Source organism: Mastomys coucha, unplaced genomic scaffold, assembly GCF_008632895.1.
Source record: "Mastomys coucha isolate ucsf_1 unplaced genomic scaffold, UCSF_Mcou_1 pScaffold20, whole genome shotgun sequence".
NCBI classification, from domain to species: Eukaryota; Metazoa; Chordata; class Mammalia; order Rodentia; family Muridae; genus Mastomys; species Mastomys coucha.
The window spans coordinates 117,980,828-118,000,542 of NW_022196903.1; the positions used below are offsets into that span (position 1 = coordinate 117,980,828).

At 47.9% G+C, this 19,715-nt stretch overlaps 1 protein-coding gene across 7 annotated transcripts in view; it reads left to right on the forward strand.

Moving 5' to 3' along the window:
* Positions 1-6: 6 nt before the first annotated feature.
* Positions 7-19,715, forward strand: part of Chd4 (chromodomain helicase DNA binding protein 4) — a 33,875-nt gene continuing 14,166 nt past the window's right edge. For 4 of the 7 annotated variants that reach the window (XM_031383424.1, XM_031383425.1, XM_031383427.1 and 1 more), the window contains exons 1-24: positions 7-168; positions 3,416-3,537; positions 3,702-3,917; positions 4,140-4,258; positions 4,375-4,616; positions 4,816-4,943; positions 5,129-5,264; positions 5,398-5,576; positions 5,766-6,005; positions 8,332-8,535; positions 8,638-8,843; positions 9,304-9,435; positions 9,520-9,616; positions 10,514-10,705; positions 11,358-11,558; positions 11,731-11,868; positions 12,060-12,181; positions 12,296-12,469; positions 12,814-12,955; positions 13,043-13,174; positions 13,283-13,400; positions 16,788-16,912; positions 17,220-17,457; positions 17,600-17,775. In XM_031383424.1, the coding sequence (XP_031239284.1) occupies positions 69-168; positions 3,416-3,537; positions 3,702-3,917; positions 4,140-4,258; positions 4,375-4,616; positions 4,816-4,943; positions 5,129-5,264; positions 5,398-5,576; positions 5,766-6,005; positions 8,332-8,535; positions 8,638-8,843; positions 9,304-9,435; positions 9,520-9,616; positions 10,514-10,705; positions 11,358-11,558; positions 11,731-11,868; positions 12,060-12,181; positions 12,296-12,469; positions 12,814-12,955; positions 13,043-13,174; positions 13,283-13,400; positions 16,788-16,912; positions 17,220-17,457; positions 17,600-17,775 (3,879 nt within the window). In that variant the 5' untranslated portion in view covers positions 7-68. The remainder of the gene's footprint in view (positions 169-3,415; positions 3,538-3,701; positions 3,918-4,139; positions 4,259-4,374; positions 4,617-4,815; positions 4,944-5,128; positions 5,265-5,397; positions 5,577-5,765; positions 6,006-8,331; positions 8,536-8,637; positions 8,844-9,303; positions 9,436-9,519; positions 9,617-10,513; positions 10,706-11,357; positions 11,559-11,730; positions 11,869-12,059; positions 12,182-12,295; positions 12,470-12,813; positions 12,956-13,042; positions 13,175-13,282; positions 13,401-16,787; positions 16,913-17,219; positions 17,458-17,599; positions 17,776-19,715) is intronic. The other 3 variants (XM_031383428.1, XM_031383429.1, XM_031383430.1) reach the window with 2 other exon arrangements.

The window sequence follows — 19,715 nt, forward strand, 5'->3', positions numbered from 1 at the left end:
AGTGCAGAGGGCCCCAGGCCGCAGGCAGGAGCAGCTGGGCCAATTCCCTGGCCGGGGAACGGAAGGGGATGGCGTCGGGCCTGGGTTCCCCGTCCCCCTGCTCAGCGGGCAGTGACGAGGAGGATATGGATGCACTTCTGAACAACAGCCTGCCCCCACCCCATCCAGGTAACATCTTCCCAGAGGGCCCAGGGCAGGAAGGAGGTGTTTGATCTTTCCTAGAGACTCCAGTAAGGCTTCGTGCGTGCGCGCTGCTTGTTTCTGTGCAGAGCCCAGGGTGGAGGGCATCCGAAGGGAGTGGTTCTCGTCTGCGGAGCTCTTGTGTGCTGGGGGTGCTAGGGGGAGGTGGAAGCCATGTGCCTCTTGGGCACCACGGACCCAGATGCAAGCTGGCTTCACTCAAGGCTGTCTGGAATGCTCCGCAGTCCCCAGTTGAGGGAGCTCTCTGGGTTAGCCGACTTTACCTTGTGCAGGTTCTTGGAGGAATGCAGGTGGCTCTGACTCTGGTGGTGACATGGTGGGGTGCGATGGGGAATTTCTGTTGTAGGAGCCCTACCAGGCATCTGGGATCCCGCAGTTGTTCCCTGGAGAAGAAAGCGAAGGTGCTGGTTACTTTCTGTCCTGTTACAGGTTCTCTGTGCTGTTTCAAGAGTGTAAAGTTTGAATCTTGCTCTTTATTGGATCTATAGGACTTTTAGTTAGTCAGGTTGTTGGAATTTTTGAGTGGAGAAGGGATGGAGGGCTAGGGGAGGCTGCAGTAGCCTAGTAAGGAGGGGCACCCTTGGTGTGGACGTAATCTTGCTTCTTTGCTAGAGGCTTCTACCACACTGAGATAGCTTGGGGTCTGGATTGGTGGCGTGAGGTGTTTGTGTGGGTGTGTTAGGGTTTGCACTATGTTGTGGGGTTGCTCCCTGGACTGGCCAAACCCGTATTGTTATAACCAGCTTGCCTGAGTGCCTGCCCTCAAGTGATGGTTGATGTCATGCTTGTAAGTGGATGTCTTCCTCTTGTCTCCTTATTTAGAGCCCCCATAGTTAAGGCACCTATTGGTTTGACTCTTGTTCAGTTAAAAAAAAAAGACAGGTCCCCCCCAGCCCCCTTCACTACAATTTCTTTATCTCCTCTGCTTCCACTTCTTTTTCCTACATTCTGGAGCCTGGCAGTCCTGTGTTTGTTCCTTACGACAGGCTTTCACTTCTGCCTTTTCCATAACTCCCACTGGATGTTGAGGTATCCAGAAGAAATGACTTTTAAGTTTGTCATTTAAGAGAGCCCTTATTCTTGACGCGGAGATAAGGGGCTTGGATCCGTGTCTGGTCACTGAGGTATAGGGCTGCAGATCTCTACCTTTGCAGGGAGCGTGGGGGTGGGTGGGGTGAGGTGGGTAAGGAGGAACACTGACTTTTCCTTCGTCTTCTTTATGAGAGGCTTGCTGAGTGTCACTGTCAGACCAGTGTTGGTTCCCATCTTAGCCCTCCCATAACCCCTTGGTCTGGGGCTTCCCTCCCAAGTAGGAACAGTGCAGGCTCTCAGTGTGAACTCTGCCCCAGTCTGTAGCATGACCCAGTTTTTCCTCTGGCCACACCCAGTTCTGCCCCTTTCCCAAATCTCCCTCTGTCTCCTGCAGTGTGTTGCTGGCCGGTTCAGCGTATGGTGGGCCTGAGGAGTTGGAGGGCTGTGTGTGGATGGAAAGGTGCCCGCTGTGCCTCCATGGGCTTGTCCCTGTCTCACTTCTGCTCTATAGGGAGAGGAAGAAGGGTTTGATGGTTGGTGTAAAGGCTGTGGGCCAGGAGCCCTTAAGAAAATGGTTTGTTTAGGAATGAGAGGGGCCTCCTAACCTCTGACTTAACCCTGGGATGGGTGTAGATGGGAGGCCTGTGGCTCTTTGTCCAACCTTGGGATCTGACTGGCTCCAGAATCATTTTAGGGCTACTTGTGGGGTTATGCACTAAGTGTGTGGGACTGAAGGGAGGGTACTGTTTGCCACTGTCCTCTGAGTCTACTACTTTGGGGGCTTGGGCATGGTTTCTGCATCTTGGGTAGGATTCTAGTTGGGTGATTGAGGAAGCTAACTGTTGACACTTCACTCCTCAAGCCAAAGCTCTTTGATACCTTTTAGGGAAGAAGGGCATATGGTTTGGTAACCTCCATGGAGCCCTTGTTAAATCTTAGTTCTTTCTGTCTTTAAAGAAGTATAGTTGAGTGAGTACTGCAGTCGTCCAATAGCTGACTCCTGCTGCTGCCTTGCCCTTCTTGCCTGGGACACGAGGGTAGCCTCTTACAAACTGCCTTCCTAGAGTAGGTATTTGAGATCACTGGCTTTGGTCCGAGGGCCAGGTAATAATTTGAGAAGTTTTCTTTGAGGGTACTCTTTGCTCTGTGTACTTCTGTTGGCTCCACCCCAACCCCTGCCACTTCCTGTCTGTCCTATGTTGGCACTGGGTGCCCTGGGCTGGCTTCTGCGGTCAGGAGCCATTTTCCTTCTCTTCAGTGGGTGAGGCACTCCCTTCTCTCTCCTCCCTTTCCTACTCCCCCCTTCTTGAGCGGGGGTGGCTTGGGAAGAGGGAGAAGGGAACTGGGAGCTGGTGTACATGTCTGGTACAAAGAGAGCTGCCTCCTAATCTTTTCCCTCCCTGGACCCCTCTCTACCTACCCTTGCTCAGGATTCACCAGTGTTCCCAGGCTTTGTGTGTGCTTCCAGCCAGGGAAGGAGGTGGAGCCAGATGGGAGGGGGTTGGGAAGGGGAGATGGTGACAGCTGGGCTGACTCCGGGCCCCTCGGGAGAAGAGCCGGCTGACCCAGGAGAAAGCTGGAAAGGAACAGTAGGACTGGAGATGCCGGAGGGAACTGGGAGAGGGTGTGAAGTTGAACTGGCAGCTGAATCTGGGACTGGGGAGATTCTGGTGGTTCTGAGCAGTGATATTCCCAAAGGGGTTTGATAAGGGTGTTTTGTTGTGCCTTAGACCCTGAACCCGGTATTTGTTCTAGGGTGGCACGTAGAGGGATGAGTCTGTCCAGTGCCTCCTGGGTAGGGCTCTCCTTGTTGCCTGTCTTACGGGCTATTTGGTGGCCACTTTCGGGATAGCTGGATCCAGTTCTTTTATTTACTGAGTTCCAGGCAGCTCAATTCAGCGGTGCTGGTAGACACAGAAGGTGCCTAGAGTGGTGAGGAGAGAGGCAGTGGCCTGGACAGCTGCCCGAGGTGGGCCTGGCCTGGCCTGGCTGGGCAGCCTATTTTGGGTATATACAGTCTTTGTTTTTATGCTCAGTCTCGGCTCTCTTGTGTGTAGTATAGCAGTTCTCTTCAGGGGAGTCTGGGAGAGGTGGGGAAAGACGATCGGAACCATCTGGATTTGGCCCTTACCTTGTACTGCTGCTCTTTCCCTGCCTGCCACGGTTTGCTAAATCGACATAGAAAATGAGGAAGACCCGGAAGAGGATCTATCAGAAGCAGAGACTCCAAAGCTCAAGAAGAAGAAAAAGCCGAAGAAACCCCGAGACCCTAAAATCCCTAAGAGCAAGCGCCAAAAAAAGGAGGTGAGTGGGTGACTGAGTGCTCTGGGGAGTGAGAAGAGAGGAAGAGGAGGCATGCAAGGAGAGGTGTGGGTCTGGAGGTCAGGTTCTGGGATGAGCCTCAGGGCTGTCCTGAGGTGAGCATGTGTGTAGCGTGTGTCCGTCTCCCTCCCTCCTCCCTGCTCCAGCGTTTACTCTTATGCCGGCAGCTGGGGGACAGCTCTGGGGAGGGGCCGGAGTTCGTGGAGGAGGAGGAAGAGGTGGCTCTGCGCTCAGACAGTGAGGGCAGCGACTATACTCCTGGCAAAAAGAAGAAGAAGAAGCTCGGACCTAAGAAAGAGAAGAAGAGCAAATCCAAGCGGAAGGAGGAGGAGGAAGAGGAGGAAGATGATGATGATTCCAAGGTGCCTAGATCTCTGTCCTGTTAAGACCCTGTTTGTCCTCTTTCCTGTCCTTTCCTCCCAGATACACCCTGCCCCGTAGAACAGCATCTCTCCATGTAGGTTTGATGATTTCTTCCGAGTTCTCTGTTCCCCGCTCTTGGAAGCGGCAGTCTCACTTCACGGTTCACATTGTCGTAGCAATTGTGGGCACTGTGATCAGGTCCTTGATTGGTTTCTCTGCAGGAGCCTAAGTCATCCGCCCAGCTTTTGGAAGACTGGGGCATGGAAGACATTGACCATGTGTTCTCAGAGGAAGACTACCGGACCCTCACCAACTACAAGGCCTTCAGCCAGTTTGTCCGGTATGTCGGGGGTCTTGGGGGCTGAAGGGGGGGAGATTCCTTCTAGAATTTCTTCTTGTTTGTTTTTCTCCTTTCTCTTTATATATGTCCATTACTCTTGTCCATTTCTCTTCCAGACCCCTGATTGCTGCTAAAAACCCCAAGATTGCTGTCTCCAAGATGATGATGGTCTTGGGTGCAAAGTGGAGGGAATTCAGTACCAACAACCCCTTCAAGGGCAGCTCTGGAGCGTCAGTGGCGGCCGCAGCTGCAGCGGCTGTGGCTGTGGTGGAGAGCATGGTTACAGCTACTGAAGTGGCTCCTCCCCCTCCCCCTGTGGAGGTGCCGATCCGCAAGGCCAAGACCAAGGAGGGCAAAGGTGCAGTGGTATTTAATGAAGAGTCTGGGTGGGCTTGAGAAGTCTGACAGCTAGGAATGTGGCATTGCCCCTAAGGTGGGCAACAGGCAGAGTGAGCCTTGGGTTTAGAAGAAAGCCAAGAGTGAGCAAGCTTAGGTGGTAAGTTCATTTTCCCGTTATTTGCCTTGTGGTATACCTTTGTCTGTATCCTGATTTTTAGGTCCCAATGCTCGGAGGAAGCCTAAAGGCAGTCCTCGAGTGCCTGATGCCAAGAAGCCCAAACCCAAGAAAGTAGCTCCTCTGAAAATCAAGCTGGGAGGTTTCGGCTCCAAGCGTAAGAGATCCTCGGTGAGACCCTGGTTCTTCCTGCTGGAGAAGGAGGGAGCTGTGTGATGGAGGGAGGGGGTTGCTTGCGTTCTGTCAGGCACTATTGCCTCGGACAGGCTTAACCAGGCTCCTCCTGTGCACTTCTGCCTGGGGTTCTTTACCATTCTCTTCTTGGCCTGGACTTATAACTTTTTTTTTTCCCCCAGAGTGAGGATGACGATTTAGATGTGGAGTCTGACTTTGATGATGCCAGTATCAATAGCTATTCTGTTTCGGATGGTTCCACCAGCCGCAGTAGTCGGAGCCGCAAGAAACTCCGGACCACTAAAAAGAAAAAGAAAGGTGTGTTTCTTTTCCGTACTTATGTGTGATGGGACAGGGTGGGAATGGCCAGGGGAAAATCTCCCTTAGGAGATCAGGGTTGGGGGGAGGTGGTCTTTTTCTAATAATTGGGCTTTCCCTCTTCCTTGCCCAGGCGAGGAGGAGGTGACTGCTGTGGATGGTTATGAGACAGACCACCAGGACTATTGCGAGGTGTGCCAGCAAGGCGGAGAGATCATCCTGTGTGATACCTGTCCCCGAGCCTACCATATGGTGTGCCTGGACCCAGACATGGAGAAGGCCCCCGAGGGCAAGTGGAGCTGCCCACACTGTGTGAGTATCTGGCTACTGTGGCCTCTGGATCACCCGAGGGCAAGGGTGGGTGAGGAACTTTGGGCTGGAAATAAAAATGGGAATGTCCTTGGGTGTCAGCTTTGGGAAATGTGTAAAAGAATGATGGTGGCTGTGGGCGCCGCCTTGGGGTGGGGTGGGTGGTAATAATGTGACTCTGGTTTGTGGCAGGAAAAGGAGGGGATCCAGTGGGAAGCTAAGGAGGACAATTCTGAGGGCGAGGAGATTCTGGAAGAAGTTGGGGGAGACCCAGAAGAGGAAGATGACCACCATATGGAATTCTGTCGAGTCTGCAAGGATGGCGGGGAGCTTCTATGCTGTGACACCTGCCCTTCTTCCTACCATATCCACTGCCTGAACCCCCCGCTGCCGGAGATCCCAAATGGCGAATGGCTCTGTCCCCGCTGTACTGTAAGTGGCTTTTCACTGAGGGTGGGAGATGGGAGCAAGAGTCTGCTCTCTTGTAGGCATTGTGAGGCTGAGGCTGGGGAGAGGTCACTGGAGACGTACAAGTGTTTTGAACTTATGTCCAGGCTTTCCTTAAATTCACTCACTATATGTAGCTCAGGATGATGTTGAGTTTATGGTGATCTTCTGGTTTTAGTCTCCTGAGTGATTAAAGGCATGAGTACCACTCATGATCTTGTCTTTAAAAACTAATTTGGGGGCTGGGCAGTGGTGGTGCACACCTTTAATACCAGCACGTGGGAGGCAGAAGCAGGCGGATTTCTGAGTTGGAGGCCAGCCTGGTCTACAGAGTGAGCTCTAGGACAGCCAGGACTACACAGAAACCCTGTCTCAAAAAAACCAAAAAAACCCAAAACAAAACACAACAACAACAACAAAAAAACTAATTTGGGGGCCGGAGAGATGGCTCTATGGTTAAGTATAGTTCTGGTTTTGTTTTTGATGTTATGAGACAGGGCCTTTCTGAGAGTTCCAGACTGTCCTGGAACTTGCTATGTATGTAGACCTGGCTGGCTTTGAACTCATGAAGGTCTGCCTGCCTGCTGCACTGAGGATGTTTTCCTTTTCCTACTAGGCTTTTGCGCTTCTTTAATAGTATTGTGCTTGCTTTTATGTCCTCTGTACATGTACAATTTTATGTAACTATAAATTTAGGACTCAAAGATGAGAAAAAATGAAGACAGATTTGCTTTATGATCTTCATTTTTATCTGCTTTCCTGTAAATGATATAACTTTATTCTTTGTAGCTGAAAAAATTGCATTGTATAAGTACACTACATTTTCTTCATTCTTCTGTTGATGAACACCTAGGTTGGTCCCATCCATAACTTAGCTCTTGCACACAAATGCTGCAGTAAATTTATTGGTAGCCCAGGCTGGCCTTGAACTCACATTGTACCTCATGCTTCCAAGACTGAGGAGCAAAGCTCAGGTTCCCATGCCCAGCTTCACCTACACCTTGATGTCCCACTTCCGTTCTTGGTAGCTGAGGCTGTCCTAGCCCGTTGGCTACAGTTAGGTTGCCGAGAGAAGCAGGTGCTTGGTCCTATCTCTTGAGTTTTATGTACCCAGCTCTTCTGGCTTATTAGAGTGTAGTTCCCTGGTTTTTCTTTTAGTTCTGTGATGATATCCAGTGAGGGGGAGGAAGTCCTAAGTGATTTTTGCCTAGGGACAGTTATGAGGTTAGATTTATTTTAAATGAAGTTTGTATTTGTTCTGTTTGCTGGAACTCACTTTGTAGACCAGGTTGGCCTTGAATTCACAGAGATTCCCCTGGGTCTGCCTCCACCTCCAGAACACTGAGATTAAAGGTATGCACCACCACCACCCAGATCGAATGAAGTTTTTATGAGTTATTAACAAGATTAAAATTGTAGGCTTGTCTGCTAATTTCTTGTTAGTTGTTTAAAAAATTTTTTGATAGGGTCCCATTTTATATCCCTGGCTGGCCTGAAATTCTCTGTATGAAACAGATAGGCTGGTCTTCAATTAACAGAGATCTACCTAACTCTGCCTCTCTATGACTGGCATGAAAAACTTGGGTCGCCATACAAGGCTCCCTGTAGTTTATTTTATTTTATTTTATTTTATTTTCTGGGCATGATGGTGCATCCCTTTAACTCCAGCCGAGGCAGGGGCAAGCAGTTCTCTGAGTCAGTCTGGTCTACATATTGAATACCAGGCCAGCTAGGGCTATTACAGTGAGACTTATCTGAAAATAAAGAAAACACATTCGTAGTGTTGTAAGTGCACATATGCTCAGGGATCCAGGCCTCGGTGCTGGGCCAGAGAACAGCAGTGTTATACTCTGATACCCACCTTATCACTCTGAACAGATGCTCACAAAGAGCTTGGGCTGGTAGCCAGCGGGCTCCAGTGACCCTTCAGTCTCTGCTCCCATGGCAGTAGGCTGCAGGTGTGTGTGTGTGTGTGTGTGTGTGTGTGTGTGTGTGTGTGTGTGTGTGTGTGTGTGTGTGTGTGTGGTGTGTGTGTGTGTGTGTGTGTACCATGTGCAGTGACATAAGAGCACATTGGGTCCCCTGGAACAGTGATTCTTAGCTCCAGTGTGGATGCCAGGAGTCAGATGTGGTTTCTCTGAGGACCAGCCATCTGTAACGATGCTGCCCATTTTAGCTCACGTTCTCATGCTGTGCGGCCAGTGCTCCTTCCCTCCTGCCCATAGACACTGATATTTATATTCTTGGAGAGTTTCATGCATCTCCCTGTGGTACTGAATTGAGATGAATTGAAGTGGTTTCTTTTTAACAGTGTCCAGCTCTTAAGGGCAAAGTGCAGAAGATCCTAATTTGGAAGTGGGGCCAGCCACCGTCTCCCACACCAGTGCCTCGGCCTCCAGATGCTGATCCTAATACCCCATCTCCCAAACCTTTGGAGGGGCGGCCGGAGAGGCAGTTCTTTGTGAAATGGCAAGGCATGTCTTACTGGCACTGCTCCTGGGTGTCAGAACTGCAGGTAAGCCTGGGACAGGCTGCACGCATGAGGTGACACCGCAGAGGTAAGAGCAGGAAGCCGGCTGCAACTCCAGGACGGTCTCCTTTCTCTTTGTGTTCCCAGTTGGAGCTGCACTGTCAGGTGATGTTCAGAAACTACCAGCGGAAGAATGATATGGATGAGCCGCCTTCTGGGGACTTTGGTGGAGATGAAGAGAAGAGCCGAAAGCGAAAGAACAAGGACCCTAAGTTTGCAGAGATGGAGGAGCGCTTCTATCGCTATGGAATAAAACCGGAGTGGATGATGATCCACCGAATCCTCAACCACAGGTGCCGCCTCGCTTCCTGGAGGTCGTTTACCTCTCAAGGGCTCTTACTAAAGGGGTCAAGAAAATGGACATTGCTGTTGACGATGTCAAGAGACATTCTTATGAATTTGGTCCACAGCAAGAATATAGTTTAGAGAGAGAGAGAATTGGTTCAAAGCTTAGGATCATTGAGGTTCTGAATATATGTGGAGTCTGGCACACTTAAGAATGGTTTTGTCGCAGGGTGGTGGCAGCGCACGCCTTTAATCCAGCACTTTGGAGGCAGAGGCAGGTAGATTTCTGAGTTCGAGGCCAGCCTGGTTCTACAGAGTGAGTTTCAGGACAGCCAGGGCTATACAGAGAAACCCTGTCTGGAAAAATAAAAAAAAAAAAAGAATGGTTTTGTCAGTTTTTAAGAGCAAGGCTGACTAGAAAGAAGTTGCTTTCTGGCTCTGAGGAGTTTTTCTTTATTGATCTTGTAGTGTGGACAAGAAGGGCCACGTTCACTATTTAATCAAGTGGCGAGACTTACCCTACGATCAGGCATCTTGGGAGAGTGAGGATGTGGAGATACAGGACTATGACCTGTTCAAGCAGAGCTACTGGAACCACAGGTAGGTGATGCGAAGAAGAGCACAACTGCGCTCTCTCAGAAGCACCAGGACCAAGAGGCAGCTGTGGTATGTGTTCTTTCCTAGGGAGTTAATGAGGGGTGAGGAAGGACGACCCGGCAAAAAGCTTAAGAAGGTGAAGCTACGGAAACTGGAAAGGCCTCCGGAGACCCCAACTGTTGATGTGAGTTTGGGTGGAAGAGGAATGGTGTGCTTGTTGTGCGGGCAGTATGCTGCAGTGTCGTGGTGAAGCTCGAAGTCATGGCCTGTAGATGGCTCTAGCTGACACATTCTGTAGTGTCCTCTCTTCTCTAAGTCAGAAACCCACAGACAGGATATTTCATGTAATGACAGTGTTAGCTAGGAGGTGGTCTTATATACAAGAATGTATGTATGTATTTACTTATTTGAGAAAGGCAAGGTCTCTTGTAGCTCAGGCTGGCCTTTAACTCCTGATCTTCCTGTCTCCACCTCCCAAGTGCTTTGATGCCCAGCGTACTACCTTAGCGGATCTTAGCTATGGCAGGTAGTGTCCTGGTGTATTGGAGCCTTTGGTTCACGTGTTTTAAATAGTGGTCTGTGTCAGGTCTACCCGAGGCCTAGATAAGTTGCCTTGTCTTCTGAAGGATCCTAGGCCACACACTGCAGTGAGGGTCACATGCGTCCATAGCATGCTGTGCTTGCTCTTTCTGTGCCCCCTCTTATCTTTCTCTTTCCCTTAGCCTCCCTATTCTCCCATGCAGATCTCTTTCCCACAATCATGCCTTTTTGTTCTGTGACCTACTGGATTTAACTGACTCGTCCATTAGGGCCTGGTGGATTCTGTGGCCGCTCCACCTCACTTTAATTGTTTTTATTGTTATCACTCCAAAGACAGTATTTCCTTCTAATTCCAAGACTGGCCTTGAACTCAATCCTTCTGCCTCAGCCTAAGTACTAGATTGTTTGGTTTTGTTTTGTTTCTCTTAGCTCTTAGGGAAAAAAAAAATTGTAGTGAGGACTTGTGTAGGAGGCAGAGCTACCATCCACCGTCCTTGGGAAATGGGCTCTTTACCAGCTCTTGACTGCTCTTATCCTTCAGCCCACAGTGAAGTATGAGCGCCAGCCAGAGTACCTGGATGCCACAGGTGGCACTCTGCACCCCTACCAGATGGAAGGCTTGAACTGGCTGCGCTTCTCCTGGGCTCAGGGCACCGATACCATCTTGGCTGATGAGATGGGCCTCGGGAAGACCGTGCAGACGGCCGTCTTCCTCTACTCCCTCTACAAGGAGGTAACTAGCCAGGACATGCTAGTGCATGTCTAGTGGGCTAGAGCTAGTGGGCTCTGTAACTAGATTCTTTTCTTGTGCTTTAAGGAGTGGGCGGAAGGGAGGAGGAGGTACTGATGAGGGTAAGAAGACACAGGGCGGCAGTGCAAATCCTTTTCTTTTTCTTTTTTTTCCTAATTAGTTTGTGTGGGTATTTGGCCCATAAGTATGCCTGTGTAGCACCTGTGTGCAATACCTGGGGAGGCTAGAAGAGGGTTACCTCCTGAAACTGGAATTACAGACTCTAAGCCATCATGTGGGTGCTGGGATTTGAATGAATGTGGGACCTCTGCGAGAGCAGCTAGTGTTCTTAACCAGTGAGCCGTCTTTCTAGATCTAGAATGGGAACTTTACAGGATCAGAGCCCTGGTAGACTCACTGTCTGGGGCATGTTTTGAGGGAAAGGGAGTTAGGATTGCCATGGTGGAGGAGTTTGGTTTTGTCCAGGTGGGCCCAAGAGAGGGATGAGTGGCTTTTGTGAAGGAGAATGATGGGGCTGGGGGCAGAGGTGCAGGTGTCAGGCATCAGCTTCACTGGGTCAGGGAGGGAAGTAGAGTCTGGGGTTTAGGTATGGGGCTCTTAGACCCAGGATCACCTCTGCCTGCTTTCTTCCCAGGGTCACTCCAAAGGCCCTTTCTTAGTGAGTGCTCCTCTGTCCACCATCATCAACTGGGAGCGAGAGTTTGAGATGTGGGCTCCTGATATGTACGTGGTAACCTATGTGGGTGACAAGGACAGCCGTGCCATCATCCGGGAAAATGAGTTCTCCTTTGAAGACAATGCAATTCGTGGTGGCAAGAAGGCCTCCCGGATGAAGGTATCTTAGTGGGCGGGAGGAGGAGACTGTTGAGAGCTAGTCACTGCTGTGGGCTGGTTTGCCACCTCACTTGGTCTCTGAGGCAGAAAGAGAACTTTGGGAGCAGGGAAAGCTTGCCTGTCCCCAGTTTTGCCAATGTGGACAGTAGTAACTGGCTTATCGTTATGTGCAGAAAGAAGCGTCTGTGAAATTCCATGTTCTGTTGACATCCTATGAGTTGATCACCATTGATATGGCCATCCTGGGTTCTATTGACTGGGCCTGCCTCATTGTGGATGAAGCCCACCGGCTGAAGAACAACCAGTCTAAGGTGAGGAGTGGGAGGTGATGACCTCCAGTTCTAGTCCTAAGTAGAGAAGACAGGGAAGGCCCTTGTTTGGCCAGGCCTATAAGAAGGGATGCCAGCCATGGGATGAGAGGTTGGTTTAGTTCACTGGACAGTGGAACAGCTTGGGATTCCTCTGATGCCCTTGTTTTTTGAATTTCATTTCTCTTCACTAGTTCTTCCGAGTTTTGAATGGTTACTCACTCCAGCACAAGCTGTTGCTAACTGGAACTCCATTACAAAACAATCTAGAGGAGTTGTTTCACCTGCTCAACTTTCTCACCCCTGAGAGGTTCCAGTAAGTGTGCCTGTGAGCTGGTTCCCAGCTCTGCTTGTTGTTCTTGTCCATTTCCTGTTACTTTCCTTTCTTCTGTGTTTCCCCTCTCCAACAACTGATTTCTTTTTTCTGCAGCAATTTAGAAGGCTTCTTGGAGGAGTTTGCGGACATTGCCAAAGAGGACCAGATTAAAAAGCTACATGACATGCTGGGGCCTCACATGTTGCGGCGACTCAAAGCTGATGTCTTCAAGAATATGCCATCTAAGACAGAGCTGATTGTGCGCGTGGAGTTGAGCCCTATGCAAAAGTGAGTATGAAGGGATGGAAATAAGTCTTGTAACAGACCCCTGTCATTCTGCCAGCGGGTTCTTCAGAGCTTCCAGGCATCTGGCGACAGGAGCAAGCAGGGCCTGAAGAACCCTGATACCTGGGAGCCGGAGCTGCCCTGGGAGCCGGAGCTGCCCTGGGAGCCGGAGCTGCTTGTTCTTAGTTTTACTTTCCTGTGTCAGATATGAGGATGGTGTGGCCGATGCTTGTTAGCTTAGCCCCATGTGAGGAGGTTGGAGAGATGATCTCAAGCAGTTGGGTTGCATCATTAAGTCATTCAAGAGAGTCTTCAGTCCAATCGGTCCTTGTGTCTTGTTCGTGTAGGAAGTACTACAAGTATATTCTCACGCGGAATTTCGAAGCACTCAATGCTCGAGGTGGCGGCAACCAGGTCTCCCTCCTGAACGTGGTGATGGATCTTAAGAAGTGCTGCAACCACCCTTACCTCTTTCCCGTGGCAGCCATGGTATGCGCACCTCCTTGTCTTCTGCATCTTGCCAAGTGCTGCTTGTGGGCGGCCCTTAAATATATCATCCTTTGCTTCTGTCACCAGGAAGCCCCTAAGATGCCTAATGGTATGTATGATGGCAGTGCCCTGATCAGAGCATCTGGGAAATTGTTGCTGCTACAGAAGATGCTTAAGAACCTCAAAGAGGGAGGGCACCGTGTGCTCATCTTCTCCCAGGTATGTAGGCCCAACCTGACCTTAACAGGCAGTTGTTGCACAACACTAGTGACTGAGAAAGGGGTTTATTACCTGACATATCTATAATCAAGTTGTTCCTTTTTACAGATGACCAAGATGCTGGACTTGTTAGAGGATTTTTTAGAACATGAAGGTTATAAATATGAACGTATTGATGGTGGAATCACTGGGAACATGCGTCAGGAGGCCATTGATCGCTTCAATGGTAAGAGAAGAGTGTCTTATCTCCAGGCAGTCATTTTGTTAATATTATTAAGCTGGGCATGGTATGTACACCTTTAGTCCGGGTACTCTGGAGGCAGAGGCATGCAGATCTCTGAGTTCAAGGCCAGCCTGGTCGCCTACAGAGTGAGTTCAGGACAACCTTAGCTGCTTTTGTCTCAAAACAAAAAATTATTTCATGTGTACTCTGGGACTGGTGTTACAGAGGGTTGTGAGCTACCATGTGGATTCTGGAAATTGAACCCAGGTTCTCTGTAAGAGAAACAGGATCTCACTGTTGTGTCCTCGAGTGGCCTAGAACTCTGTAGGCCAATCTGGTTTCAAACATGTAGAGATGGACCTGCCTTTACACAGAGTGTTTGTCCCTCTCCATCCCCAATCACCCATCCCCAGTCACCCATCCCCAATCGTTTTCTTTTATTGTTGGAGTTATCACTTTATTTATTTATTTATTTATTTTTTAAATGATTTATTTTATGTATATGAGTACACCATTTCTCTCTTCAGACACACCAGAAGAGGGCATCAGACCCCATTACAGATGGTTGATGAGCCACCAAGTGGTTGCTGGGAATTGAACTCAGGACCTCTAGAAGAGCAGTCAGCTCTCTTAACTGCTGAGCCATCTCTCCAGCCCTTTACTTTTTTTAAAGTGCATACATGCATGTGAACTTGGGTCTGCGCACATGTGCACTGTGGCACAGGTGTGGGAGTCACAGGAAAACCTACAGGAGTAGGTTTGAGGGAGCTGCACAAGGTTTATGGAAATGAGACTGTAGCTGTCTTCAGACACACCAGAAGAGGGCATCAGCTCACATTACAGATGGTTGTGAGCCACCATGTGGTTGCTGGGATTTGAACTCAGGACCTTCGGAAGAGCAGTCAGTGCTCCTAATGGCTGAGCCACCTCTCCAGCCCCCTAGTTTTGCTTTTAAGTATGTTTATGTCGCTGGGCAGTGGTGGCGCACGCCTTTAATCCTAGCACTTGGGAGGCAGAGACAGGTGGATTTCTGAGTTTGAGGCAAGCCTGGTCTACAGAGTGAGTTCCAGGATAGCCAGGGCTACACAGAGAAACCCTGTCTCAGAAAACCAAAAAAACAAAACAAAACAAAAGTATGTTTACATGCCTACTTGTCTGTATGTTTATCATGTACATACCACAGGTGCCCAAAGCAGCCAAACAGTTAGAGGCACTTGTTAGGTCCTAATACAGGTACTGGGAACCGAACCTAGAGTCCTCCCAGGAGCAAAGCTACTCTTAATCTCTAACCCCAACGGGTCAGATTTGTTGAAGCTCAAATAAGTAGTAGACTTTTCTGTCTCAGTAAATATAACTACACCTTCCCCCAACCTTTCCTTTTAATTATTTATTTTTGTTCTTTTTTTTTTTTTTTTTTGAGACAAGTTCTCTCTGTGTGGTCCAGTTATCCTCATTATTTAAAATATGCTTAGACTTAAAAGTTGTAAATAATACAGAGAGTTAGCCTGCCTTTGTTAATACCATCTTACATGCCTGGTGGCACAGGCATGTATTCTCAGCACTGGAGTGGTGAAGTAGGAGAATCAAGGATTCAGTGAGGCTGGGAAGAGCATGGCCGCTCACAACCACTTATAACTCCAGTTCCAGGGAATCCAATATCCTTTTATGGCCTCCTCAGGCAGCACATGCACACTGCACAGACAGACTGCAGGAAAAACACACACACATAAAATAAAAATAAAGATATAACTTCAGAGATATCTGGGTTGCATGACTGCATGCCAGCAGGTGAAGGCACTTGCCACCCAGCAGTTTATCTGATTTCTGTCCTGTATGTGAAAGAGAACCAGTTCCTGCAAGAAGTCCTCTGACTCTACGCGTATGTACACATGCATGTATATACACAAGATAGGTAAGAAGCCAGTGAGATGATGAGTAAGAAGGCTAGTGCCTGATGCTTGCTTATTTCCCTGAGTTCCCATGTCTGGGAGTCACAGGGGAAGACTGGCTCTGTCCTCCGACTTGATGTGTACTGGCATGCATACTATCACATACTGACACATAAGTACACACAAAAAAAGTCAAAGGGAGTTGTCTGGGGATGAGTGCTTACCTGACATTGCACGAGGCCCACAGCACCAAGTAAGCGTGGTGACAACAACTGTAACTTCAGCATGAGGGAAGGGGAGACAGTACATCCAGAGTTATCCTGTCTACCTGGAGAACTCAAGACCAATTTGATCTCGGTGAAACCATGTCTTCAAAACAGAACAAAACAAAAAACAAATACGTACAACTTTCAACAGTAGAAAATGTATTAACATGGGGTTACACTCTCAACTGAACTGTAGACCATAGCCGAATGTCACCAGTTTTTCTCTTACTGTCCTTTTCTGTTTGAGGGTCGAGTTCCAGGTCCCAGCCATAGATCCAAGCATCGATTCCACTATTCACACTTCGGTTAGATACAAAGCTGCTTGGCTGACTTTCACCCCCATCTCTGCGTGGCATTGTTACTTCAGGTTTCTAGTCAGTTATTTCGTGCAGTGTCTCTTTCTTGAAAGATGTGTTCAAGAATGACACAGGACGTGGTGGCGCACGCCTTTAATCCCAGCACTTGGGAGGCAGAGGCAGGTGGATTTCTGAGTTCGAGGCCAGCCTGATCTACAGAGTGAGTTCCAGGACAGCCAGGGCTACACAGAGAAACCCTGTCTCGAAAAACCAAAAAAAAAAAAAAAAAAACCAAAATCCAAAAAACAAAAGAATGCCACAGATGGGAGATTGTATGTGATGTTGGTACTTGTCTTTTCTGGTGATTATTGTTCCCTTGGTTGTAGTCATGGTGCCTGCTAAAATTCTTTACTTACAGTGACTTTTTCCCTTTGAAATTCATATTTTGAGGAGAAACTTGACTATGCTAATATCCTTTTGTTCATAAACTTTGGGCTCAGCGGTTAAGAGCACTGACTGCTCTTCTGAAGGTCCTGAGTTCAAATCCTATGATGGCTCACAACCATCCATAATAAGATCTGATGCCCTCTTCTGGTGTGTCTGCAGATAGCTACAATGCTTATTTATAAAAATAAATAAATCTTTAATAAAAAAAATTCACTGGGCATCATTAAAAGGCACACGCCTTTAATCCTAGCATTTAGTTCAAGGCCAGCCTGGCAGCCTGTCTACAAAGTGAGTTCCAGGACAGCTCTATACAGAAAACTGTCTGGAAAAACCAAAAAAAAAAAAAAAAAAAAAAAAAAAAAAAAAAAGTCCTTTTGTTGATTACAGTGTCTGTCAGGGTACTGTGTTGACATTTGTTTCTCTGAAGCGCCTCACCTTCCTTCTCTACTAATTGGAATTCAGGAGAGAACTCATAGTGTTTTTGTCTCTTAGCACCGGGTGCTCAACAGTTCTGCTTCTTGCTTTCCACACGAGCTGGGGGCCTTGGCATCAATCTAGCCACTGCTGACACAGTTATTATATATGACTCTGACTGGAACCCCCATAATGACATTCAGGTGAGTAGAGTATTATTAGCTTTGGGAGGTCCTATTCACCCATACCCTCCAAGAGAGGGTTCTGTCACATGAAATGTAGGTGTGAAACAACAGACTTTCCTTTTTTGAGTGTCGCTAATCTTATAAGCCTGAGAATTGGAGAATTGCAATCCTGTTTTAGGTGATGTGATAGGGAGTTGGCATCTGGAGAGAGAGCTGTGAAAGAGATTTTATGTGAAGATGGGCTTCAGCTTCTGTCTAGTGTTGTCTTGATATCAGTGACAGTCAGGAGAACATAAGATTGCTGGTTTTGCTTGACCAACTCCAGGCTTTTAGCAGAGCCCACCGTATTGGGCAAAATAAGAAGGTGATGATCTACCGGTTTGTGACCCGTGCATCAGTGGAGGAGCGCATCACGCAGGTGGCAAAGAAGAAGATGATGTTGACACATTTAGTGGTGCGGCCTGGCCTAGGCTCCAAGACAGGCTCGATGTCCAAACAGGAGCTTGATGATATCCTCAAATTTGGCACTGAGGAACTATTCAAGGATGAAGCCACGGATGGAGGTGAGCTATTCAGGAGCTTAAAATTTGGGTGGAACTTGGTTTCTCAGGCAGTGAGGAAGGGCCTCATGGGTCCTGAGGGAACTGCTTTTTCTGCTGCCACTGCTGAACTGACTCAGGTTGTTGGGCTCCTGGTTCTTCATAGGAGGAGACAACAAGGAGGGAGAAGACAGCAGTGTTATCCATTATGACGATAAGGCCATTGAACGACTGCTGGATCGAAACCAGGATGAGACCGAAGACACAGAATTACAGGGCATGAATGAATATTTGAGCTCATTCAAAGTGGCTCAGTATGTGGTACGGGAAGAAGAAATGGGGGTGAGTACGGGTCCAAGGCAATGCTGTTCTTGGTGATTTGTCTGAAATTTGAAATTAAGATGAAGGTGATATTTGAAACAACAGGAAAGAAAGAAAGAAAGAAACACACTTAGTTTATGTATTCAGCTTTGCCCTAACTTGTCAAGGGTCACATGGCTAGAGTCACATAACCATCATAGACTCTGCCAGAGTCTTACTTTTACTTATTTATTTATTTATTTATTTATTTTAGTTTTTTGAGACAGGGTTTCTCTGTGTAGCCCTGGCTGTCCTGGAACTTACTCTGTAGACCAGGGTGGCCTCGAACTCAGAAATACGCCTGTCTCTGCCTCCCAAGTGCTAGGTTTAAAGGCGTGCACCACCACTGCCTGGCAAGTCTTATTTTTATTAATCTTATTAGTTCTCTATAGATTTTTTTTATACTATCTTAGAAAAAGTAGATGAAATACATAAGTTGGATCACTAGCTGTTTTTTCAAAGATGAGAATTCATTCCCTTTCCCTTTTTTTTTTTATATATCTCCTTGTTTTTTTTTTACAGTAAGAAGCAAAAATCTACCAAAAGAGCATGTGTGTGGGGTTTCTCTGTGTAGCCCTGGCTATCCTGGAACTCACTCTGTAGACCAGGCTGGCCTCGGACTCAGAAATCCGCCTGCCTCTGCCTCCCAAGTGCTGGGATTAAAGGTGTGTGCTGCCGCCACCACCACTGCCCGGCAGCCACAGTGTTTTTTGAGACAGCATCCCATATATCCCAGGCTGGTCTGGAGCTCACTATGTAGTCAAGGATGACCTGGAACTTCTGATCTTCCCGCCTCCTGATTGCTGGGATGACAGGCATGGAGGTGTGCAGTTCCCATGTCCAGTTCCTACGGTGCTGGGATTCAGTGTGGGCTCTTTGCACACCAGAAGGCACTACCCACTGTGCTCTTTAAACAGTTTTTATGGGATGTAATTTCTAGTCGTAGTTTATGTGGGTCTGGCTGGGAAATTTGATATAATTTGGTAGTAAATTCAACCAGAAACTTGTTTTCTTATATTTTTTGTTTCTTTGTTTGTTTGAGACAGGGTTCTCTGTGTAGCCCTGGCTGTCCTGGAACTTACTCTGTAGACCAGGCTGACCTCGAACTCAGAAATCTGCCTGTCTCTGCCTCCCAAGTGCTGGGATTAAAAGCGTGCACCACCACTCCCCGGCTGTTTTCTTACATCTTATTTCTTACAGTAGCAGAGAGTGTTCTCTACAAGTAATTGCCTGGCACACCCCATGCTGGGGAGAAATCCATGCTAGTGACTGTGCAAGTGTATGTGCTGTCCTGATTACTGTCTGTAGTCCACTGTAGCTCTGATCATTTCTATTTTATTTTATTGCAAACAGCGTCCTTCTATGTTGCTCTGGCTGGGAATTCATAAAGATCTGCCTGCCTCTACCTCCAAGTGCTGGGGTTAAAGGCATCCGGTACCACACCTGGGTATTTATTTCTTTTTAGACCTTTTCATCAGGAGGTGTTGTTGCTGGGGATGGAACCTAGGGCCAAGTAGGTAATCTCCTACTGAGTTATATTCATACATCCTAAAAGAATTGTGTTGTTTTGTTTTTTAATTGCTTTTATAATCAACTTTTTATTTTTTTATTTTATTTTATTTTATTTTTTATATTTTTGAGACAGGGTTTCTTTGTATAGCTCTGGCTGTCCTGGAACTCACTCTGTAGACCAAGCTGGCCTTGAACTCAGAAATCCCCCTGCCTCTGCCTCCCAAGTGCTGGGATTAAAGGCGTGCACACCCCCCCCCCAACTTTTTAATTTTTTAAAAATTGAGTTATTTTTTCTTTTTATGTATTTATTTATTTCTATTTATATGAGTAAACTGTAGGTGGCTTCAGACACACCAGAAGAGAGCATCAGAGCCCATTACAGATGGTTGTGAGCCACCATGTGGTTGCTG